General features: G+C 42.9%; 1 protein-coding gene across 2 annotated transcripts in view; it reads right to left on the bottom strand.

Moving 5' to 3' along the window:
* The window catches only part of RNF17 (ring finger protein 17), a 3,936,714-nt gene that overhangs the window by 2,600,506 nt on the left and 1,309,671 nt on the right, over positions 1-26,537 (bottom strand). For both annotated transcript variants that reach the window (XM_044073290.1, XM_044073289.1), the window contains one exon: positions 25,863-25,978. In XM_044073290.1, the coding sequence (XP_043929225.1) occupies positions 25,863-25,978 (116 nt within the window). The remainder of the gene's footprint in view (positions 1-25,862; positions 25,979-26,537) is intronic.

Here is a 26,537-nt window from a genome sequence, read left to right on the forward strand (position 1 = left end):
AAAATGGGTCTCCTTTCTCCTGTCTTTTTTGGTACCAAAAAGAATCTGGAGTAGATTCTAGATCCTAGCTGATCTGCTGGGACTGCCTGGATGACTCTTTTTTTCTAACAGCTTTTTTATTTCTAGCTGAGCCTGACCCCTTTGTGCGGGTGGTGGTACGTCTGGTAGGGATTTTGGCGGTTGTACCGCAGGGAAAGTGAAAGGGATTTTGTAACCCTCGGATATGATCTTCTATACTCATGTGTCTTGGGAGAGGGATTGCCAGGCTTCCGGGTACAGAGATAATCTTCCCCCGACTGCCTCCGAAGGTGGACAGTCGGGCAGCTTCTCAGGGATGCTGAAAGGGTTGGTCAGGAAAAGATTCCCTAGAGCCCTGGTTCTGAGGACCCCCTCTGCCCCTGGGGCAGCGTCTGTTATTATTTCCCCCTCTGCCTCTAGGGGGAAATTCACCATGTGCAGCAAGCTCGACTCCCTGAGGTTTGCGGAACCACATCTTTCCTCCCTTCTGTCCCTTAGGATAAGGTCTAGAAGGCGTGGAAAAACAGACTCCCACGGCAGAGAGAGTCTTACCATCTTGCTCGCATCTGGTGAGGGTATTCTTCACCTGAGGTCCGAACAATTCCGAACCGTTAAAGGGGGTGTTGGTGAAGGACGCCTTGAAGGGATCGGCAAAGTTACAGAGTCGCATCCAAGCGTGACATCTCAACGCAACGCCTGTGCCAGCGGCCCTACATGCTCCATCGGCTGCATAAGAGATAAGCCGCATGGAGGAGTTAACAATGGAGTTTCAGGGTAGCCAGCTGAGAGTTTATTTTGTCCTTAAACACCGCAGCAGAAGGATCCTGTACCGTTTCACCCAGCTCTTTGAGCAAGTCTCTCTGAAGGCGGGTGAAATGACACAAATAGTTCAGCGATCGCATAGAAAAGGTCGCTGAAGCAAAGGTCCACTTGCCGTACCTGTCCATGGTCCTGGACTCTGTTAGGAGGATGAACAGATACAGAAGGATCAGCCAATTCCTTCCTAGTGGCTGCTGCTACCACCATAGCATCAACTGAAACACCTTTGGTGAGAAAGGATTTGTCATCTGGTGCAGAAATAAATTTAGAAGGCCTCCTATGGGTAGGTTCCATTGAATCAGGAGCTGCCCACGTCTTTCTAGCCACTACCTCCATTAGTGGGTCGAAAGAGGGAGACACCCAGGAGGTGGAAGGGCGAGATCCAAAGGCGTCAAGGTCAACTGACTCGTCCTCGGAAGGTTTGAGAGTGGAGCAATTTCCCCTCTGTCTTAGGATCTCCAGGATGTCTGAAAAGGAGACATCCTCACAGGGGGATCTGGGGGAACCTTCCGACTCATCCAAGTCGGTGTCCGACGTGACAGACTCGGGGGAGTCTATGTGCTTCCTCTTGCACTTTCTTTTCCTAGGGGGTTCCCCTGAAACTTCAGGGGAGCCCTCGGAAGAGGAGGAGACACCCAAGGTGGGTACCCTACGCTTTGGATCTCTGCTGTCAGGTGTAGGAGGATGGCCAGAGACCGTAACAGGCACTACAGAGGGAGGAACCACAGAACTTAACCTTGGAGTGGACACTGGGTCCAGCACACTCCTCATCACCTCAAAGGCTCCCCCATCAGATACCAAAGGTAGCCCCGGCTCCGAAGACACCGGAACCGCCCCCGGAACCGACAGAGAAGGCTCCGAGAATGATGTCGGGGCCGAACTAACCAGAGCCGAAGCTCCAAGAGGAAGAGCGGTGTCGGACAAGGGTTCGATGCCACTCGCCCCCTCGGAGCCGACAATGGAGTCTCGGCGCCCGGACCTCTCCACAGATGGAACCAATGAAGAGGTCGGAGCAGACAACACTGGGGCCGAAGGAGGAAGTATCGGCTCTGACGTGGGCAAGGTCACGGTTCCGACAAACTCTGGCTCCGAACTCGAGATGAGTCGGAGGAGGAATGGATAGCTGTATCGAAGGAGCCACAGTCTGGTGAGATGGGCTCTGGAGCATTTGGGCCAGCGCCTGAGATTTTATGAGTCTACTGACCACTCTCTCGATGTCGTGGTTGAAGAGCCTGGATGACTCCGCTCCGATAGGAGAGGGGACCTCGGAGCCGATCTGACGGACTCTAGCGAAGGGGACCTAAAGCGCTTGCACGCTGGGGTCGGCTCCGATGATGGTTTCGGAGCGGAAACCACTTTGCTCGCCTCGGAGCCAGACGGAACCGAGGTCGGAGCCATCTCGATAACGCCAGTCCTCAGCTCAGAAGCTGGAGCAGAGGGTTTGGCAGTTTTTGACGACTTCCCCGAGCCAGACTTGGACGGGGAGTCATCAGGCTTTAACAAACTCCTTAGGATGAGCTTGTTACGCCTTTCCTGCAGGACTCTTGAACTAAATCCGTGACAAACGGAACAAGAGTCCTGCAGGTGTAAAGGCCCCAAGCAATAGACACAAGAAGTGTGACCATCTGTCAGAGACATTTTCTGACAGCACGAGTCACACTTCTTGAATCCCGAAACCTTAGGGTCCTTTGACATCCTGACAAAAAATAAAAAGGAACACAGTCAGTCCATACACACACACTTATTTAAGTTAAGGGGAACTGACTAAAAACCCACACACACACTAAAAGGGGTGGGGGAAAACTAAGGAAAAGCCCGTAGGCCCAAGATAAAAAACTAACTAAAGAAGGGGAAAAAGGGCTACCGAAAGGGTAAGGCAGTTAGAAGGGACCTAAAGAAGGGTAACTAACTGGAAAAAAACTACTGAGACTGAATATATATATGAAAAAAGCACTTATTGACCGGAGCCGGTAAAAACAGACTACCTCGCAGCGAAGCGGCAAATGAGATCTGGGGAGTTAGCGCATGGTATTGTGGGATATAGGGCTGCCTCGAGCCAGTAAAAATAGCTCTTGAGCTATAGTATAGGCCGAGTCGGAGCCGAGGATTGGCTCCGAACCCATCCAGCAAGAATGAAGGCGAGAATGACAACTTAACATATATATTTATCCCCCTGAGCAAACCATTTGTTTTTGTATACTCTATAAGTAAAGTCTTTTTGTGAAGCAGAAAGCAACTGAACCACCTGCTGAGACCAAGAAGGGTCTCTGGTCGTTAAAGGAACTGCAGAAATCATTGAGTTAGCTGGACACTGAGGAGATCTGGAAGAAGCAACCCCGACGAATGAGAAAGAAGATCCTTCCTTGGTATCAACAAATGCCACTGTCGTTTGCAAAAGGTGAGGTCTGATTTGTCTTGGTGAATATGGAGTAATGTGGATTGCATAAAGTTTGCATATGACTCCTTCCTCAATAAATCTTTGACATCGAGGAAGATGGAGAAAGCATAAAAGAGTCTAGTTGGCAATGTCCAACCATAAAGTTTCTTTGAGACTGCCTCACTGAGGAAAACAGGACAAAGTAATTGCTGCACTTTATGTTTGTTAGGTAGGCAGAGAGACTGCAACATGGAAAGTCCCAATGGTGGAAGGTTTAATGAGCAACTGATGAATGACAGGCTACACATGAGGCAAGAGAATAGATCTCCTGAGTATGTCAGTGAGAGAGCTGAAATTCCCAGGGATGTATGTTGCTACCAAGACATGATACAAAAATATTGCCCACTGCCATGCTCTCATGGCCTTTCAGTACAGGGATAAGGTTCTGGTTTCTCCCATTTACTGAAGCAGCAAATCACTCTCATGTGGTCTATTTGGATGGATATCACCCCAGAAGTGCTCCTGTAACACTAAGAGGACTACCCTCATCTCAACGATACTAATGTCTAGACTGACCTCTTGATGTGACCAAGTACCTTGAACCAATCTTCCCTGATAATAAGTCCCCCATATCAGTGAGGAAGTGTTCAAGACTGATGAAAACTGATGATGACGGACAAAGGTGTCCAAAGCTGATGGTGAGGGCAAAAGGAAAGGCCTCGCTTGCAGCACTAGAGGCAGTCAATCCCCACTGAAGCAGATTCCCACAAAGGTTAGTTATGACAGAGACATGTAGCTGTGACCAGATAGCTAATGTAAGATCCACATGTGGAACCTAGTTAAAAGCACCATTACCGATAGCTGAAGCCGTGAGGTCTAGATATCGCAGAACAAGAACTGCTAGAAATGACAGTTGTAGAATATTCTGGACTGCAAGCCTTAATGATCGGACTCTTTCTGGAGGAAGAAATGCACAACAGGATTGTGTGTCCACTATGTGGCATTTGATGAACTGAATGGTCTTTGCTGGCTGCAGATGGTACTTCTTGTATACGACAAACTCCCAAGTACAGGGATACTTGGAACAACTAATCCCTGCATTGAGAAGAGATTCCTTCAATGAGGCAGAAAGAAGCCAGTTATCTAGTTGATCCCAAGCAGCTTCAGGTTCACTGCTATCAAACCCACGCATCTGCTATACACCCAAGGGGAGCTGTGGTGGAAGTGAAAGGCAGGGCTCATAACTGAAAGTGACTTGTTCCTAGGCAGAAGCATAGAAACCTCTTTGATGCACCTGCAATCTTGATATAAAGGTAAGCATCGTGGAGGTCAGTCAAGCACATGCAACTGTTTGCCTGTAGAACAAGACAATATGGCCTATTCTGTGGCCATCCTGAAATGAATCTTTTTTATGTAGCGGATCAGATCAATGACATCCTATATATGCAGGTCTTAATTTTTCTTTTTGGAACCACATATAAAAAGACTTATGTGCTTGCCATAACTTGGAATCTGTGCTATCCAGTGTCATTATTCATCATGGATGGGTCTTGAATTTGTCCTCTGATCCGAGCTGGCAACTGATGGACTTATCCAGATCTCAAGCTCCTCCCTTTCCCATAATCCCCTGCTGACCTGTAATCCTCAGACTGAGTTTGCTGGATAAGGAAAATGCAGCACCGCCTGCCCAGGTGACTGATTATCCCCAAAAATAGACACATCCCTCCAGTTTTACCAGGTAGCTAGAAGGAAGGGGGAAGAGGGGCGGGAAATGTGATGAATAATGACACTGGATAGCACAGACTCCAAGTTATGTAAGTACATAACTCTTTATCTGACGCTATCCGTGTCATTATTCATCACAGATGGGTCAGAGTTCCCAGCTACTATGAGCCTTGGGTGGCCTCAGGAAAGGATATGCTGAAGCACAGAGGAACCAAAGGAAGACCTGTTCCTAGACACTAAACCCAACTTAAAGTGTGAAACAAAGGTGTGGGGATTAGACCAAGTAGCAGTAGCACAAATCTCATCCAAAGAAAATTTAGCCAAGGAGGCTGAAGACGTAGCCACAGACCTAGTAGAGTGGGCCTTAACTGGTCTGGATAGCTCCATATGCCTGCTATCAAAAATGTAGGAAATACTGATAGCAATCCACCTGGAAATAGTTACCTTAGAAAAGGCCGCAAAAAGCTGGTCCGACTTCTGAAATTCCTCAGTCCTCAAGATAAAAATGTAGCTGCCTATGCACTTTTAAGCAATGTAAAGTATATTCCCCCTTATTAGAATAATTAGGGAAGAAAACCTAGTAGCTGGACAGAATGACTGATGTAAGCTTCCAAAGACACCTTCAGAATGAACGAAGGATTAGTCCAGAGGGAAACCCTATCATTGTGAATATAAAAGGAGGCTTAATGCTGAGAGCCTGCAATTCAGAAACTCTCTTGGCAGAAGTAATAGCCACCAAGAAGGCCGTCTTCCAAGACAGAAACTTAAGATCATAAGATGCAGCCAGTTCAAAGGGCTTTTGTGTCAAAAACTGCAACACCAGTTATATCCCATGGTGGGGAAGGATCTTTGATTGGAAGTCTAAGAAAGACCACTTTGAGAAAGGCTTTGCATAGTTTAGAAGAAAAGGTGGGACACTCAAATCAAATAGAAATTAGAGATGGCCACCAACTGGAGTTTAATCGCAGAGAAACTAGCAACTTCCTGAAAAAGAGAAACCAAGAACAGCAAAATATCAGGAATCCGGGCTGAAAAGGGATCCAAGTTACATTGTCTGGTCCAAATAGAAAATCTTTTCCATTCACTAGAATAAACCTTCTTCGTAAATGGTTTCCGGGATGCCAAGATAATAGTCCTCAAAGGAGAGGGGAGCTTGGACTGGGAAAGGATCACTGGAACTAGAGGAATCAAGCAGTTAGACAAAGAGTCTGAAGGGTTGGGAAAGGGAAGCCCCCACGGGTGGAAAATGAGATCCGGAACGGGATCCAACATCCAGGGAGGATATTTCAGATGAGACAAAAAAAGGGAGAACCACACCTGATGAGGCCAAAAGAGGGGCAATGAGGATGAGAGGGGGTCTTTAGGTGGCGGGTTTTCTGCGAGACCTTGGGAATTAGAGGAGTAGATGAGTAAGCACAGAGAAGTCCCGATGGAAAATAGTGAACCAGAGCATCCCTGGGTGATTCCCCCGTCAGGGGGATCAGGGCAAAGTAGTCGCTGCATTTGTGATTGACTGAGGAGGCAAAGAGATCTCTGTGTAGGGAGAGATAACAGACGACATCGGCCTCTCACAAGGAATGCTCTGGTCCTGGAATTCTAAACCTAATTGGGTCGGAAGAGGACAGTGAAGTCCCATGGATGGAAAAGGACCCCTAGGCAACTGAGCAGAGGATGGCAACAAGCCCAACTCAATTTGGGTCTTGAGGAAACTCCTCATCATTCTATCCATAACTGTGGGTAGCAAACTTCTGGAACACCTAGAAGACACAGAAGAATGCCCTGACTTTGCTGGAGAACATGCCAAACCCTTACGATTCCCGAAAGGGGACTGACTCCGATATATCGGATCCCAACTCTTGGATCTGATGGGGGAACTTTCAATGACTATCAGATCCGACAGAACAAGCAGATCAGAACCCCGGTAAGTTCTGATGCTTTTAACCAGCATACCTGACAGATCTGAAAAATGGATCGGATCTGGAGAAGGTTTGCACTGAGTCGGATCCGAAGGCCTCAGAGGTGCTGAGCCCTCAGACCCGAGGGATTGATCTGAAGCTCTCAGAGCAGAAGAACCCACATCCGAAGCCAAGGAGACTAGGTTCAGATCCGGGGATCTGCAATCCAACAGCCTTGGCTTTTTGGAAGCAGAAGGAAATCCCTTAGAAGGTCTCTTCCTAGGATCCTGAGCAACCTTAGAGGGAGAGTCCAATGCCAGAGGACCACCCTTGGCTAAATCCCTTCAGCAAAAGCTTGTTTCTACATTCTATGAGAGCCCCGGGGTTGAATGCGGCACAAATGTTGCATTCAACCTCCGGGTGTGGCTCTCCTAGACAGTAAACACACTCCTCATGCGAATCGGAATGAGGCATCTTCCGACTGCACGAGGAGCACCTTTTAAAGCCCAAAGGTTTTTTAGACATCTCAACACACACAAACAAGAAAGAAAAAAGAGGAGAATAGTTTTTTTTTTTTTTTTTTAAGGGGGAAATGGGCAAGAAGTGATGACCGAAAGCTAAAATGAGAGAAAAAGGCAACTTACAGAAACTAGCTATGGGAGGGGAGGAAAACTAAGGAGGAAAAACACTTTCACTCTCTCCAAAAAGGAAGAAAAGAAGAAAAAAAAAGTGACTTATCTACAACATGAGGCAGTGCAAGCCTGGATCACGTCCTATGCTTTCAGCAGGTCAGTAGGGGATTATGGGAAGGGGACGAGCTTGAGCTCAGGATATGTCCATCAGTCATCAGCTTGGATCAGAGTTCGGATCCAAGACACACTGTGATGAATAATGACAAGGACAGCATCAGATCTGAGAGTAATAACCTGACCCTGTCTGATTTAATCACACATGCCTCTTTTTTTGTAGAAGAGAGAAGATTTCACTTCTTGCCACTTCTTACTGGTGAGCGGTACACCTGGAAGCAGACATTTTGTGAGGGAGGTGGGCAGCTGGAAAAAGGGTATGTAACAGCCTCTGGATATTATCCTTCTTACCCAAGAATCCTGTATGATGCCCATCCATGCAGGCAGATACAGGGATTAATGGCCCCCACCTGCCTCCAGAAGGGAGAGGTTGAGCAGCCTTTCAGGTATGGTTATGTTGCCTGTCAGAGAAGAGCCCTCTATATCCCCTGGTTTTGCAGACATCCATGACCTCTGGGCATGTCTCTATTAAAGGGTCCCCCTCTGCCACAGCCACCACTGTTTGAGGTGGACTCAAAGGGGAAATGTTGTGATTTTCAAAACCATAAGGACTTGGACCCTTTAAGCAAACAGCATTTTCTGCATTCTCTCTTTGAGAGATGGATCCTGCACTCAAACTAATTCCTAAACTCAATGGAATATATGCACCCAGGTGTCTATCACCTTGGGTTCTAGTTCTCTAATGCCAACACCATATAATCAAAAATGCTGTTCCTATGTCAAGATTGTAAATAATCTAGGATTTGTATTACGCATATATTGCAAATTTGTATCCAGCTTTTTACTTGCATCATAAACCTCTACTGCATTTTGCTAGTTGGAGCTTTTCTCCCCGGGCCCCCAATGAAAATGGGCACACTGGGCTCAGTGGACTTTCCCGTTCAACAAACTGGAAATAAATAAATAAATAATGGACCAAACAATGATAATCCATAAGGGGCATTATTAAAGGATGCTATAAAACTGTCCACAAAATCACAAAGACGAAGCCAAGCCTGTCATTTCAAAATGACTCCTGCTCCCTACTCCTCTTGCTGCTCCATCAGATGCATTATGCAAAAGCCATATGGAGAGACTAGTAATATTAAATATATGCTGCCCAGGTTGGATTACTGATGTTTTCTAGTGTGTGCAGTGCGCGGCCTTTTTAGGCAGGCTAAAGCTTCCTCTCCTAGCTTTGTCTAACACCTGGTAACATGACTGGTGTGGCTCAAAGCCTGCAATGTAAATATCGATGAAGCATACGCTTGCTTCCTCAGACTGTCCATCATCTTAGACTGCTTGTTGGTCAAATGAACACAGGATGAGTCATCAGTCAACTCTTTCCTGGTAATTGCTGCCATAATAATGGAATCAAATGAAGGATTCTTGGACCAAAAGGGCCTGTTCTTGGGTGTCCAAACAATTGTGCCAGGTTTCCTTAGTAGGATCTCCAAGGAAATGGGCTCTTGCCATACCCACCCGGTGGACAGGATGATGAGGCTGTCCACTAGAGGGACATACCAAGTAGTAAAAGGGGACCAAACCATATGCCTCAAAAAGGACTTGCAATACCTGAGAGAGAGAGAGAGAGAGAGAGAGAGAGAGAGAGAGGGAGGGTCTGTGGGTCTGGCACATGAGTTCTAAACATCTCACTGAAGGTGAGGTTTTCTAATGGGGACTGTGGGGACACCTTTCTATCTTCAGAGTCAGTGTGTGAAGTGAATGACAAAACCATCTCAAAATGTTCCACAACACCAGAATTCCCATTTCTGGAATCAAATACAAATTAATACCATCTGAAAATAAAGTTAATGTTCCCATACCAGTTGCATCCTTGAATTTGTGAATCCCTTATCCCTGCCTCGGCTCCTCTGTTCAAATATACCATGCCTGAGATTAACCCTCCAATCTTAATTCTTGCTTCTGATCCTTCATATATCCCCCTATATTAACCCTATATCAGGGAATGCAAAAGCTAACCATTGCTTTACTGATAAAATCCCAAGTGCATTTAATGCTTTCTCTGCACACACACCCACCAAGTATAGTGATGCTGTCAAACACTCTACTTCCCTCTAGATAATTATTGCTCTAGTAAGCTATCAAATGTTTGCCTCCACTCCACAATTCCACACTGATCCATACCTTTTAACTCTGATAACGTACTTTATAATCACAGTTTAAAACTGAAATGGGTCTACATGAGGCAAGATCTAACAGGTCGTTACCATCTTTCAGGAAATACTGCTACTATAGATGCTAATACGTCACCCCCACTTTTTAAAATCTAGTTAAACAAAACAATCCAGATCTTTATCACTTTCTCCTCCCCAACTTCCAAAGTTCTACTGGAATACCATGTGTTCCTAAAGACTTCAATGTTGATTGATTACACAACATTTTTGCCTCACTGCTTACTATAAAGGATTTTTAACTCATTCTTTACTAATTTAATCAATTAATGATATTCATCTTCCTCAATTAAGTCTTTCATAAATATTTCCATCTGTGCATTTTCCTGTTTCCTCCATTACACTGCTTTATACTAATGTACATAAAATTCCCCAAACACCTTTAATACCTGTAAAGAATCTCTGGCGATTTTGCTTGTCATAGACTCCTTAAGTTTAGTTACAATAATTTATAATTTCTGTTTTCTAAGTCGATGTACTAACATCGTTATGAAAAATAGTTGTCTACAGCAATCTTTCTAAACTTGTGCATGTTATGGAAATAATCCTTTATTTTCCCTACAGCACTCTGTAGTTCCTCCTCCCCTTGTTTTCTGATCCCCCTTCTGCAATAAATTTAACCTTTGTGAACTCCTATAAATAATTCCAATAATCTCTTTCTCATATTGCTTCCTCTCCTATTCTATCATATTTTTGATTTTCATTTTATCTCACTCACCAGCAATCTCTTCTGAATTTCTCTTTCTTAACTCTTGAACCATATCATCTAGCCACTCCCTAAATTCCTTCACTTTTTAACAGATAAGTATAAAAGCATCAGTGTGCCATTTTACATTATACATACACTATCTTAAATTTTGCTGGTGCATTATCTGTTATGATCACTGTTTGAATATCAAAACATTCAATCGGATACACATCCTCACCTATATATATTCCCTGTGCAAAACTTATTCTCCAAAAATTCTCCTAAGCTCAATAAAAAGAAGTTATGTCTTACCATAACGTTCCATCTGTATTGTTGATCCTCGTTCAGTCATTACGTATGGGTATCGGTTTCGACCTTGGAACCGAGCCGGCCATTTTCCAAGCTCGCGTCAGCTACAAACTCTCGAGCTAAACTCTTACCCATAATCCCCCTCTCTCCCTGTTACCTCAGATTGTGTTTGCAAGTCAAAATAAGGTAGAGGCTACCTCTGGTCAAATGACCTAAGAGAATCGGATGGTGAGATCCACTAGAAGCCACAGGAGGGGGAAGGAGGGAGGGTTGTAATGACTGAACGAGGATCAACATTACAGATGGAACGTTATGGTAAGACATAACTTTATCTGATATCGTTAATCCTCGTTCATTCCTTGCGTATGGGACAGAGTCCCCAGCTACCTCTATTCCTGGGAGGCTCACATGGAAGGACATTCTTGAGCACCATAGGACCAAAAGATGCTCTTCCCATGGAGGCTAAATCCAATCTGTAATGACTGATGAAGGTATGAGGCACAGCCCAAGTTGCAGCTGCACAGATGTCATGTAAAGAAGCTCTGGCATGGAAGGCAGCAGAAGTTGCCACCGACCTTGTCAAATGAGCCTTCATGGTAGTAGACAACGGAATATTACATTGTGTATGAATGAAGGTCACACAGTCTTTCAACCATCTAGCTAATGTGACCTTAGCAACAGCAGATTCTAATCTAGGTCCAGAATAGGCCAAAAATAACTGGTCAGATTTACGAGAGGACCTAGTCCTGTTTAAGTAAAAATGGATTTGCCTGTGAATATCTATGGTATGTAAGCAATACTCTCCTCTGTTTGAATGATTGGGAAAGAAAACTGGCAATTCAATGGTTTGATTAATGGACATTGCAGAGAACGCTTTTGGCAGAAATGAAGGATTAGTTCTCAAAGACACTATCTCTATGAAAAATCAAGTATGGACTCTTGATGCATAAAGCTTGAAGCTCAGAGATGCGTCTGGCAGAAGTAATGGCGACCAAAAACAAGGTTTTCCATGACCAGTATTTCAGGTCACAAGAAGAAGCTGGTTTGGAGAGTGGCATTGTCAGAGCTTACAGAACTAATGACAGATCCCATGGTTGAATAGGTTCTCTAAAAGGTGGCTTCAGATGATTCACGGCTTTTATGAAGGTCTTGCACAATTTGTGTGACATAAGAGAGGAGTCTTGGACACCCTCGTGGAAATTAGATATTGCAACCAAATGAACTCTAATGGTAGAGACCGATAGACCCGATTGAAAATGGTCGGCCAGATACTCTAGTATTATCGACACTGGTGCTGAGAAGGGATCTACTTGTTTTTCTTTCAGCCAACAGGTAAATCTTTTCCACTTGCTTAGATAAGTAATTCTAGTGGAAGACTTATGAGATGCAATGAGAATGTCACGTACTGGTAAAGAAAGATCATTCTGCCTGGCAATCAAGGGAATTGGAGTAGCCAAGCTGTGAGCTTCAGGCTGTCCAAGTTGGGATGAATCAGGTTCTGTGGATGTGAGATCAACTCCGGGGTTGGATGGAGAAGCCATGGTCAATCTAGTAGGTGAGGCCAAAGGAAGGGGAACCAAATCTGACAAGGCCAATACGGTGCTATGAGGATCACCTTGCTCTTCAACCTGCGGGCTTTCTTCAGAAACTGGGTAATGAGGGGAAAAGGTGGGAATGCATAAAGAAGACCTGAGGGCCAATCGTGGACTAGAGCGTTCCTGGGTGACTGCCCGGGAGGGGGAATTGGTAAGCATCGCCCACTGCCATATCCTCATGGCCTCTCAACAAAGGGGGTAAGATTTGGTTCCATCTTGTTTGTTGATGTACCAGACCACCGCCATGTTGTCTGATTGAATCTCAATAGTCCCAGATGGCAGCAGGGGATGGAATGCTTGCAACTCCAGAAGCACCGCCCTCAGCTCTAGAACATTTATATGCAGTTGTGCCTCCAATTCGGACCAAGTGCCTTGGACTGGCGGTCCTTGACATAGCCCCCCCCACCCCATTAGGGAGGCGTCCATGGTCACTGTAGCCTTGGGTTGCTGGGGGAAGAAGGGGCGAGACCATTGTGATGGACTGTGCGCCATCCACCAATTTAAATCCTGTTTGCACCTGTGGGTTACTCGAATCTTGGCTGAAAGAGGATGCTGAAAAGGATACCATTGGGTGAGCAGTAGTCACTGTAGAAGCCACATATGAAACCTGGCCGGGGGACAATGGTGATGGAGGCTACCATGGAACCCAACAGCTGTGGGACACAGTGAGCTGTGGATTTCTCCCTTGAAAAGATTGGGATCACTTGTTGCTTTATCCTTAGAATTCTGTGCTCTGGAATGGCAGCTCTGCAGTTCTTTGTATCCAAGATAACCCCTATGAATTCTGTGGACTGAGATGGGGTGAGATTGGATTTTTGCCAGTTTATGATTATGCATAGCCTTTGTGCAGCGAGGAGAGAGTATGCCAAGGCTTCTTCCAATAGATGTCTGGTGGGGGCAGAAATGAGCCAGTCGTCTAGGTATGGAAACACCTGGAATCCTTTGTAGTCGTAAGTGAGCTCTGATGACTGCCATGCACTTTGTGAACACTCTGGGGGCTGTAGAGAGCCCGAAGGGCAGTACTCTGAACTGGTAGTGACTGGCTCCCGCATGGAAGTGCAGAAATCTTCTTGATGGCCTGTCCACTTTTATGTGGTAGTACGCATCTTGAAGATCTATCGAGCACATCCAGCCATCTTTTTCCAAAAGCGGGAGGATAGACTGTACTGACACCATCCCGAACTTTTGTACTCTCACAAACATGTTCAATACACTAAGATCCAAAATTAGTCTCCAGTCCCCGGTTTTCTTAGGCGTCAAAAATAATCTTGAGTAGAATCCGGATTCTACCTGGCCTGAAGGAACTATTTGGATGACTCTCTTTCTTAGCAGCTTTTCTATCTATAGTGCTGCTTCTTCCTTTTGACTGGGTGGAACGTCGGGAAGGTTTTTTGAAGGGACCGGACAAAGATCGAAGGGGATATGATAACCTCTGGTTATAATCCTTTGTACCCAAGAATCGGTGGTGATGGTTAGCCAGGCAGAAGGGTACAAGGAGAAACGACCCCAACCACCTCCAGAGGAACGGAGTTAGGCCGCTCTTCAGGAGCGCTGGTAGGATTGGCCAGGGAAAGAGTCCCTGGAACCCTGGTTACGCGGACCCCCCCTGCCCCGAAAGGAGTGTCTTCCCTGTGAGTTTCCCCCTCTGCATCTAGGGGAGAACTTGGCCTGTGTGTCATGGAAAGGACCCTGAGATTTCATGAACCATATCTTCCCACTCTTTTGGTTTCGGGAGAAAGCACGTTGAGGGGAAGAATAACGGACACCAACGGCAGAAAGGGTCTTCCCGTCCTGTTCACATCTGGCCAGTGTGCTTTTAACTTTGGGTCCAAACAACAAAGAGGCCTCAATGGGAGCATTAAGAAAGGAAACCTTAAAGGGTTCCACGAAATTGCACAAGCGCATCCAGGCTTGTCGTCTCAGGACCACAGCTGAACTCGCCACTCTAGCTGCTCCTTCTGATGCGCGAGATATCAGTCGCATAGAAGAGTTAGATATTGACTCAACAGTGGCCAGCTTAGAAGCCACTTTCTCACAGACCACATCAGACACGGCACAAGCCAAGGTTTCAGAGAGCTCGGAAATCAGATCCCTTTGAAGCCTGGTAAAGTGTGCCATATAATTTAGGGACCTGATAGTAACGGTTGCTGATGCAAAGGTACACTTCCCTATCCTGTCCAGGGCCCGGGACTCTGTTAGGTGGATAGACAGTCTGGCTTTCTTCTTCCGCCAGATCCTCTTTTGTTGCGGCTGCCACCACCACAGCATCCACAGGAAGACCTTTAGACTAATGGGGATCTGTAGCAGGAGGGGACAATCTTATCTGGCCTCAGGGGAATAGCCTCGACGGTGTCAGAAGCCTTCCATGCATGCTGCATGATGAGCCAGACAAGTTCATTGGCAGGTGGAGTAACCCAGGAGGTAGGGGGCCGGGCACGAAAAGCCTGCAGGAACACAGACTACTCAGAGGTCGGATTAGAGGGCTGCCAGTCACCTCTCTGTCTAAGGATTTCGAGGATATCACCAAAGGATACCTCAGAGGGTGACCGAAGGGATCCTTCCCCCTCATCAAAGTCTGTGTCTTCAGTGAGGGACTCCTCTGTGGAGTCCATGCATTTCTTCTTACACAAACTTTTCCGATGGACTTCCTCAGAAGGAGAAGCTGGGGGAAGACAGTGGAAAAGGGGTTTCCTGCGGGAATATGTCCTGAGGCCCTTGCACCCGGTGTCCACTAGGTGCGACTTGTGAAAACAGTGTACCAGAGGAGGGCGGGGGGATAGACAGCACAATATCGCCAGGGGAAGCCAGAGCCTTCTCCAGCAGTTGAAAGGCTGGTCCACCTGAACAGGGGTGAGTGTTCAGGACAGGGATCACCCTTCCCCTAAGTGGCTCAGCCCGCCAACTTGGAGTCCCCAGATGGCTGTGGAACAGCAAATTACTTGTTTCAACTGTCATCCTGGGTCGTAGCAAAACTCTCCTGCCACGGAGGCAACTGCGGTTCGTTAGTGAGATCCATAAAGGGAACCGCAGAGGGGGAAGACCATGCTATATCAATGGACTTCAAAGGCAATGAAGGAGGAGAATAAGAAGGGGTCTTTGGAGATGGATGATCACCTCTCATGGAAGGATAGGTCCTGGGGGGGGGGGGGATACCTCTGGCCAGAAGCACTTGATCCACAAGACGCAACACGTTGTGGTCGGAAAGGCTTCTAGTGGACCTCACAGAGACTGAGTGAGAAACAAGTCTGTCCACAGAAGAGACTAGCTCGGTGCCCACCTCACCAGTCCACAACGAGAACGGTGCCGAGAGAGACTGGACTACGGGTGTCTGCACCGAGGAAATCAGTGGTGCCGAGGTCACGGTCTGCACTGACACAAGGATCGGTGTCGAAGTGGTTGCCGGTACCAAAGCTGGAACCGACACAATTGGAGCCAATAACTGAGGCGTAGGTTCCGAGTGAGATGTCAGAGCTGATGTGGTAAAGGTCTGCGCCAAAAGAACGGTCGGTGCCAATGTAGTAGTCATAATAGTCTGAACCGAGGAGCCCCTAGGTGCCAATATAGTAAAGGCTACAGGAGAAGAAGGAGCCAAGATCACTGATGGTGCCAAAGGCCTAGGCACCAAAAGCACTGGGGCTGACTGAGTGAGCTCCGAAGCAGAAACTTTAGCCTTCTTAGGTCTTGGTTGGTGGGAATCCCCAGCCGGGGACGAAGGCAAAGACTTGGCCTTAGTAGGATCATCCAAAATGTTCTTACGGGCAATAGAAGGGGTTGAAGCCTCTGACCCAGAAATAGCCTCTGAAAATGGAGATTTGAGAAGTCCCTTCAGCAACAACTTATTTTTCCTTTCCAACAAGGTTCTATTCGAAAAATTTTTACAAATACCACAGGGCGGGTCAACAGATAAGTGGGACACACCCAAGCAATAAACGCACAAAGAGTGTGCATCTGATGTAGGTAATTTGTGTCCACAATCAGAACACCTTTTAAATCCCGGACTACCTTTCTTATCTGCCATGATAGAAAAAGGGAACAGTAGAAAGGGTACCAGCAATGGTACAAAGGAATACCTGAAGGTATGAAGAAAAGGAAGATATTACCAATGATGGTAAGGGAGAAATACCTCGCGGTAAAAGGTGCAGAGTAAAGAGAAGAAATCTCAAGAAAATATGGTCGCTAAATGCGATAGGGTAAGAGGCAACAAAATATAAACTTTTCTGACAGAAAAAGTTATATATATATGACTAGTCTGACAACAAAAATCTATACTTAGCTCAAGAGAATCAGCTTGACACGACCGAATGGCAACGTGGCAAATGAAATCTGGGGTAACAGGGAGAGGGGGATTATGGGTAAGAGTTTAGCTCAAGAGTTTGTAGCCGACGCGAGCTTGGAAAATGGCAGGCTTGGTTCCGAGGTCGGTAAGGAATGAATGAGGACTAACAATATCAGATCAGAAATTTTAGGATCAATATAAATAAAAGTATGTACAAGTGTAGCCCTCCTCCCCTGTCAGTAAACCTCACTACCACAAATTTTACCTTTGTCTTTTTTTTCTCTTCTATCACTATTGGAATCCCTTTCAATCAGTATCATTACTTCCATTTTCCCTTTCCCAGAGACACTGCTTAATGTCCATCCTGAAATTCTTTGTCACACTTGCAGGATGAATGCTGTTATAGCGTGTCTCTTGCATCCTACAGTTATTAATATAATTCAATACTCTTTTGGTCACTTCCTCTAAGGCTCTTTACATTCCATGCTAATACTGACAAAGCAGGCACTTGATACAAAGCTATTACACGCACAAGTTGCACGACCATTCTTTTGAATATATGTTTCCAATTTGCAGCTCACATGCACACAGTCAGTCTGATCATGTATGTGGTTGCTTCTTCTCATCTCTACTTGAATCCAGTCACATTTTCCCAGACTCTTTTAGTTCAGTACAAATAGTTAAGAAAAAAAAGATATACATTCATTTATAACCTCCCAACCGCTTTTAACTGACAAAAAACACAAGAAACAATATATACTTTCCAAAAGAAAAGTTTAAACCTCCAAATAGGAGAAGTTGGCCCCTAAATCGATGACCGCATCCATAAGCATTACTTATTTAAAACATAGGGTTAATTATGCTAAAACTAATTTTACAGCCTTTGTTCCCACTTACACACACACCTAGCTGTATTTATCTCATCTCTATTCCCCCACATATAAAAATCAACTTGCTTGCTTTCAGTTAACATTAACTTCCAGCCACTAGAAAAAACAGATGTCACCCTTAAATAAGTAAACTAAATCACCTACTGTTATATTTAATGCATCTTAAGTACTAAGACTGTTGAGAGGCAACTACATGATGAACTCCTCACGTCTCACAGTTTCAAATTTCATTTATTTTCATTGAACAGTTTACTGATCTGCCTTTAAAAGTTAATTATATTGCATGTCATGGAAAACAAGCTGTTTGCACCTTTAATGATCAATTACTTGCACCTGCAGGTTATATTTAACTAAAAAGTATTTGCTAATGACAGAAACGGCTTCTAACTTTGCAAATGCAAGAAAAAAATCCTTCTGGATTTTACACAAAATACAGTGGTCAGACTTTCATGTTTAACTGCCTGCACCAGTTTAAAAGTAAATGATAATATAATAAACAACTAATAGCTGTGGAAATGCAAGGAAAAACTATTTTCATACCTTTTATTATTTTCATTTTTTAAGCATATCTGCTTAAAAAATCAACTACAGCTTAAATTAAGCACATTCATCTAGACATCTACTTCTATAAGAACAATGGGGATTTTCTTTTAGTATTACTTATGATCAAGTACAACCCCACCCCCAACAGCCCAAGATCACATTCTACTAATGCACTTCCTTTCAAGCTTTCTTAACTTGTATAAAGCCTGGATACATTTAGAATTAAGAAAAAGTGTTCTCTTATTTTACTATCACTAGCACAAACGGTACTCAATAATAAAACATCACCTACCAAGCATTTAAAATGCCTCTAACTGCATACTACACTGAACTCATTTACACTATAACATGCCCTTTACATCATGAAATATTTTACAGAAATATTAAGAATATAAACTATTTCACTTGCATTTACCTTCTTCAGTCCCTTTACTGCCTTTGTAAACATTAATGACATACTTGGTTTACGCTTCAGAGTTCTCACATCAGTTAAACACACTCAGACTACCAGTCTTTTTCAGCTACTTCTTTCAAAATCTCCATTCACATATCCAAGCTACATCTAAGGGGACTGATGCATCACAATCTTTCACATTTATTAACAAATTTTATGCTGCTGTTGGCTTTTTTCCTTGTCATTTTGACCTCCTAACACTGGTCTATGGCTCAAGACAAGGAACTCCTGATTCTTCCACTCAGCTCTTGTGATCTTTTCTGTCAGTCAAGAATTTTCCTTTGGAACAACAGAAAAGGTTGCAATGACAATGCTTCTTTACAGACTTTCTTATCAGAAGATTTAGAAGCACAGTTATTTTTCAGTCTACTGGCTCACTCGTTGTAGGTTGAACTTTTTTATTATCTCCTCCTTAGCCTATTCTGCATTAAAAAATGTCTGATCCCCAAGAAAAACAGTCTAAGGACATATGAATACAGCAATCTTACACTTGCCTCTTGATATTCCCCGACTGTTAGGATTAACTTGATTCTCTTCTGTCTGGTGTACAGAGAATAATATTTTCCATACTCAGATGCCTCCATTTTTTTAATATGTTTCATTTCTGCCACAGTTGTGTCAGAAGTAGCTCTTTCTGGTTGTATCTTTACTGATATAGGTCTTGGTTGCTCTCTCTTGTTCAGATATGGAGCATACGCATGATGTGCCCTCTCGGTTAACAAATCCTGCTAATGAATACTTTTCCAGTTGTTTACTTGTACTTTCATATCCTGCTGAGGAACAATTCCAGCTGCTCAATTGTACTTTCTTAAAATGAATGCAATCTAGCCCTTCCAGTTTCTCTGGTATGGCAAACATTCTTAAGTTTCCTCTGCCTCTCTGTCCTCTAAACTAGTATTTTGGAAGAAGTTTTTTAAGAGGCTCCTGCTCAACTAGTCTTTCCTTTAGTTTAACTCCAAATTATGCAGTTCTATCAGCTCTTCAGAATATTTTCTTAAAAATTCATCTATTTTTCTCACCATTTGGCTTTAAATATTCCTCCAGTGTATCATTTACTTTAAACATTTTTGAGTGCATTTATCCTCCTCTACATACTTTTACAAAGCTCTATAAACTAGATAGCTTTTTCTCTATGCATTAATTGTGTCTTACTGCTGATACCAATCGTTTTTACTTACTTCTCCCCGGGACGGGCAATGCAGACTTGTAGTGGATTTATGGGTGTGTTATAGCACTCTCTACCTTTATGTTCTCCTATTAATCTATAGTTTAGGTACATTATGCTATTCCTTTTATTGTAAAGTGTTGGCCTTGTAGCATCTATGTCTAGCTTACATAGGGAAGGCTCTGTTGTATATTGCTGGTGTACTGTTGGATAGTGGTTAAACTAAAACGGTAATTTATAGACATTAGCTTCTACTATTTCCGTTCTTCTTGTGTTGGCTATGTCGCATTTGGCTTTTGGCTTGAACTGTGTCATGCTCAGTTGCTTACTGAAGGTTCTATTTAAGAAAGCGTTGAAGCTGTAGGAATTACTTATTATTTTCCCGCCTTATCACTGTTAGACTTCCTCTGGCAAGTTTTTGCACGGTGTACCATATTATTGCATTTGGATTAAGCTATTGTTTCTGCTCTGTGTTTCTGCCCTCTGCTTTCACTGTTGTGTTTTGTAAAACCTGATCCTGATGTGTTCATGCAGACAAAAGAAGTTGTAATTTTACTCTTGACACTAAGCTGACAAATATTTGTACCTTTGTTTTTATTGCCTAGTAGGTGTATATAATTGTTACTCCATGTACAAAATGATTTGCATGGCATAGCTCCATATTATTATATGCTGCTCATTTTTGTCTTTTTTCTTATCGTTTCTCTACTAGCTGGTATAAGATACTTTTTCTCCACTCTCTTAACTCCTGGAAGTGCTCATTCTGGACTCCTAAGAACTGCTATATCCACCTGCCAAATCCTGCTTTGGGTTCCCCCCTGGGTTATCTAAACCACCCTGGACAAATCCACAGTAATCATTAGTGTATGTTACAGTGTTTGTTTCTGATTTTATCAAGAGTATTACCTATTTTATTACTTATCCTCTACTCTTGTAACTTTAACTAGACTACTGCCAGTCACTGCCAGCAGCAAACCCCCCCACCCCCCCTGTTTTATTTACTACTCTATCCCTTAGACTGACTCTTCTCTTTCTTTTTCCTTGTTGTTTTTCTTTCCTTTCTGAGCCCTGACTACAGTCTTCAGTCCCTTAGTCTTATCAACCTGTCTCTTGGCTGCACCTTCACCACCTCTACCTTTTCTAGGCTTCCCTTGAGCCTATCCCCATACTGTTTTTCTTTTCAGCCTCACTTACCTTTGTATTTTATTTTTTCTTCTCCTTTCCTCCACTTTTACCCTTAGCTACCCTCCTTTAGCCAGCCTCCTGCCCTTAAATTGCACCTGATTTTTGTGTCTGCCCCGCTCCGCTCCCCTCCCTACCCCCAAATCCCACCCACCCCTAGGGGTCCTTACCTTATAGCTCTCTAGACACTCCCCCCACTTCCCCAGCCCTATCTCCATCCTTCTAATCAGTTGACCTCTCCCCTTAGCTATTATCTCTCTCTCTTTTCTCCTCCTCCTCTTGCTACTCCCATCTCTACCATCCACCTCCAAACTACCTTCTAGTTTCCTTGTACACCTATTTATTTCACCTCTTTCATTCATTCTCTCCTATTCTTCATCCCTTACCTGGCCTAGCCACACCTTGCACCTGCTAATTTCTTCCAGCATCTACCTATTATTAACAACCTCTATCCAGTTCTTGTTTTTACTTTTTCTTTCTCATAAAACCCTACACCACTAGTTATCATATAACCACCATCTCTTGCTCAAACCAATTCTCACAAACTATATTATCCTAACACTTACTCAATACAATGTCTCCTACACTTAAACCCTTTCTCTTATACATCCTTCTCTTTACCATTATTCTAGCCTCTCTTTCTATATCCTACTATATCACCTTCTTTGAAAACAACTCTTTAAAGGAACAAAATCATCATCTCCAGCAAACACTACCATCCTCTTTTCTCACTACCCTTAATCACAGTAACATAACCTGTTCCACTAATTATCTTCTACCAAAATATCACAGAACAACACACATGTCATTCTACCTTAACAGAAAATATTGTAACAACTTACTTAAATTCCTTAAATTCCTATTCTATTACAATCATTACCTCCTCCTACATGGAGATATACATCCAAACCCTGGTCCCTCCACTAAGACTAATCCAAACACAAATAGACATCCTCTATCTATACCTCCACCTTGTATTAAAACATCTAACTCTCTTCTAATAGCTCACCTTAATATTAGAAGCATTAATAACAAAGTTCATCATCTCCATGCACTATTAAACTTGCATTCATTTGACATTTTATGTCTTACAGAAACATGGTTAAAACCCTCTACTCAGGACCAGGAAATAACCCCTCCTGGCTACAACATTCTCAGATATGACCGCAAAACTAGGAAAGGTGGTGGTATAGCCATCTTCTACAATTCTAATCTCCAACTTACCCTCCATAATGAACTTTCACTAATAGATCCCAAAGCTGAATCATTATCTACCAAACTCCAGATCAACAATAACAAATCAATCTATCTAATTTGTATGTATCTTCCCCCTGGTAATAATACTCAGACTCTAGAAAACTTACTTAGTTCAACTTCCAAACAACAACCCCAAGAAACCATAATACTTGGTGACTTTAACATTGACTGGATAACCTGTTCAAACCAAAACCCAACTAACCATATTAATCTCTATGGGTTCTCACAATTAATAACAACTCCTACTAGAATCCATAAACAAAATAGAAAAGAAACAACTCTTGACTGGATCCTCATTAATAACCACCCCAGCAGTTACACCCCAGGAACCCTTCCTGACTGTATCAGTGACCATATGCTTACATATGTCATAAGACAAAAAGTGAATATTCCACATACTCATAAACTAAGAACATCCCGCTCAAAAAAGTTCTTTAACCCTGATAACTTCCTTACAGAATTGCAAACATGTGACTGGTCACCACTAACTCACCTTGAACTTAATAAAGCAGTGACCTACTTTAGTACATACTTTCTTCAAATCCTTGATCATCATGCCCTTTTTCACACTACTAGAATGAGAACCAAATCTGCTCCATGGCTATCAAAGCAAACAAAAGAAAGAATGTTCCTTAGAAATAAAAACTGGGCCAAATGGAGAGCTAGTAGATGTCCATCTGATCATCTCCTCTTCAAACAATTAAGAAATGCCACCAAAAAAGATACTGTTAGAGACAAAAAGGAATATTATCTTCACCTTCAACAAGGTAGTCAAAACACCCCTCAAAAATTCTGGGCAAGCATTAATAAACTTCTTAAACCAGGACATTCACCTACTCCTACCCCTACAGGCTTTCACCCCAACAATGCTACACAGATCCCTGATGCCTTTAACAAGTATTTTACAGAAGCCATTCAATCCCTAGCTAACTCATTACCTATACCATCTGCAGCCTTACCAAATACCTCTCTCCCCTCATCTAGGGACTTTCAAATTCAACCCGTTGCTACATCTCTTATTTATAAGCTTCTTAAGAAACTCAAACCATGCACCCCATCTGCTGACCAACTCCCATCTGAATACCTACAAATAGCTGCTAAAGCTATCAAATATCCTGTATCTATACTGATAAATAGGACTATCACTGAAGGAACAATCCCCACCTTATGGAAAATATCTCATATAATTCCCCTACATAAAGGAGGCTCATCAACTGAACTCTCAAATTTTCGCCCTAGTGCCTTACTTTCCCCATTAGCCAAGATTATGGAAAGATGTGTTCACAAACAAATGCTTAGCTACCTTCTACAAAACAAACTTCTAGCTAACTGTCAACATGGTTTTAGACCATTCCACAGTACTACAACTGCCATCCTTTCCTTCTCTGACTCCATAAACAAAAATAGGAACAATAATTGTTTCTCCTCAGCACTTTTCATAGATCTTTCTAAAGCCTTTGATATGGTTAACCACAATATACTTCTTGACAAACTAAACCTTTATTCTCTTAGCCCACACTCTCTACAGTGGTTTAGGAGCTATCTCCATAACAGGCAACAAGCAGTCCTTTGGGAGAACAACCTATCTTCCTTACTCTCAGTAAATATTGGTGTTCCACAAGGATCAATCCTAGGTCCCCTTCTTTTTTCCTTATTTATCAATGACCTACATCTGAATATACCACAAGCCACCTGCATTCAATATGCTGATGACTCAACGCTAATCTGCACTGCAAAATATACTCCCTCCCTCCAGTCCCTCACCCAAACAGTCTTCCAATATGTTGAAAATTGGTTTTTGCAACACTGCCTCCTCCTTAACCCCAAAAAAAATAAACTTCTTCTCTTTACTCCTACTCATAAATCTCCCACTCCTCTCTCTACTATCTCCTCAAATAATGCAACCTGTATAAACCCTGACAAGACCACTCGACTGCTAGGTGTAACTATTGATAACCATCTCAATTACGATGAACACATTAACACCACTATTAAAAATGTCAACAAAAAAATTGGGACACTCTACAGAATTAAACCCTTTCTTACCCCAGAAACTAGAAAAACCATTGCACAAACACACCTGATCTCCACCCTCTTTTATGCCTCACCTATCTATACTAACTTATCCAAAAATAACATTACCAAACTCTCTATCTGCTACAATAGCATAGCCAGATTCATTACTGCTACTCCCCTAAGAACTCACCATTGTCTTAACCTCAAACATCTAGATTGGTTAGAGCTAAATAACCACTTACTCTATCAACAACTACTTATCATTCATAAGACCCTTTACTACCCTGAGGTAACCCCTAGCCTTACAAAACTGATTATACCATATAAAAACCTAGCCACACTCCGTTCTGCTAATAAACTACTAGTATCACTACCCAAATCATATAATAAAGCTGGGGATTCATTACTTGCAAACTCAATAGGTAAAATCTGGAATCAACTCCCTCAAGAAATAACTAATCAAAACTCTACCTCTCCTTTCAAAAAACACATTAAAGAACATCTCAAAACAAAATGGATATGTCCGTGTGCAAATCCCGACTAAAATCATGTCCTCACTCACCTAGTTCTACCCCCCTATCCCCCTTACTTAGCTCCTCACTAAACTTTCAGGAGTCTGAGAGTCATTATCTTAGAACTAGGCTTTTACCAGTAACCTTTTTTCTGTCTGTGTAACTTCTTTTTGTGTTACTGTTTTATAAGCCTAATATAGTAGTATGTAGTATAAGTTCATCTCCTATTTTTAGTATTTGTTTTGTGATGAAACTTATTTTTCTTCCTACCTTGTATTGTTTACTCATATTATGCCTTACGTGATAAATCTTTGTTTATTGCCTGTACTGGAGCTTTTCTCCCCGGGCCTCTACTGAAAACGGATATTATGTCCAGTTAGACTAGCCCGGTCAACAAATGTAAAATAAATAAAATAAATAAATAATAAGATTCCTGAGATAGCTGGCAGTTATCTCAACTACTAAAGTTGAAACTGAACACCTAACAAGGTTCTTGCCAGACACAGCTTATTCTCCTTTTCTGGTTGATTATCCCTTACTTTCTCCATATGTCTTCTCTGCTGATATCCAGGCTGAGTAAACTCCTAGCCAGTAAATGAATTTTCCCAAACTAATAAAGTTTACTGTTTTTTTAAAAAATGTCACAGTTTTCACACTGTGACAGCTCTAACCACTGTACTGCTCAGTGTCAGCAATCATTGAATTTAACTTAGAGGAGGCTTTTGGTTTTAAGGCGATGGCCTAAACCTCCACCAGATAAAATTAATAATTTTATGCAGTAACAGCAGTGAAGCACATTTGTTAAATATCTTCCCAGCTATAAAGTGCAACATAAAGAATGCAGAGGGGCACCAAGAGATAAATATAATACATACACTACTTTAATTTCTTCCTTTCAAATCACATTAAAAAAAAGCATTGAGGTCCGCAAATAGTATTATCAATAAAGTGCCTCAGCACAAATTTCCACTCAAAAACTAACATTACACCACTCTATGCTTTAGCAATATAAATAAGTATGAAACATTTTAAACAGCTTAGAGAATGCACAATTTTACCATATATAATATTATGACTTACTAAACAAAGGAACATTTTTTAAATATTCAGTGTAAATATACTTTAAATATACTCTTTGAAAGACTGAAGACCAACTATTACCTGTTCTGGAACACACAAGAAATTGTCCTGTATTTTTCGAATGCATTTAACAGAGACAGTAGAAGTGTTACCATAGTCAACATACATAACCAAAACCTCCCTGGATCCAGGTAATCCTGAAAGAGAAAAAAAAAAAAAAAGAACAGCTTAAATAGAAAATAAAGAAATATAATGTTGGCAGTCAAATTTTGGATCAAAAGAACAAACTGCTGCCCTTCTTTTCGGTGGAGGGAGATGAATCCCTGGCTGCAACTCAATCTCAATTTGAAAAGTTGTTCGATTACTGGGGAAAATGGGCAGGGAATGGTGGGACTGAATGGCTTGTACCTGACCATCCATCCTGGGGAGAAAGGAATGATGGTTTCTCAATCAGCCAACTGCTTCCATCAAGTGAAGGCCTGCATGTCACAAAGGCTGTACAGTGGAGGTGAATGTGTCCAAGTCAGTAACAACAGCCTTGGAAGCCATATCTATAACAGGACATAAATATCTTGGAGAGACTAGGAGGCTCCTGAAGTAATGCAGGTGCTCACACCAGCTACTAGTGGGCAGGATTAAAAACAAACAGAAAAAGCCCTGATGGCCGCTTGAATACTGACATCTAAGAGTGTCTCTCTCCCCTCACAGTGAGCAAATAGGCTGGGAATAGTACTTGCTCTGTGAGAAACAAATGGA

The sequence above is a fragment of the Protopterus annectens genome, chromosome 5.part1 (assembly GCF_019279795.1).
Source record: "Protopterus annectens isolate FY-2018-M chromosome 5.part1, PAN1.0, whole genome shotgun sequence".
In the NCBI taxonomy this organism is placed as follows: Eukaryota; Metazoa; Chordata; order Ceratodontiformes; family Protopteridae; genus Protopterus; species Protopterus annectens.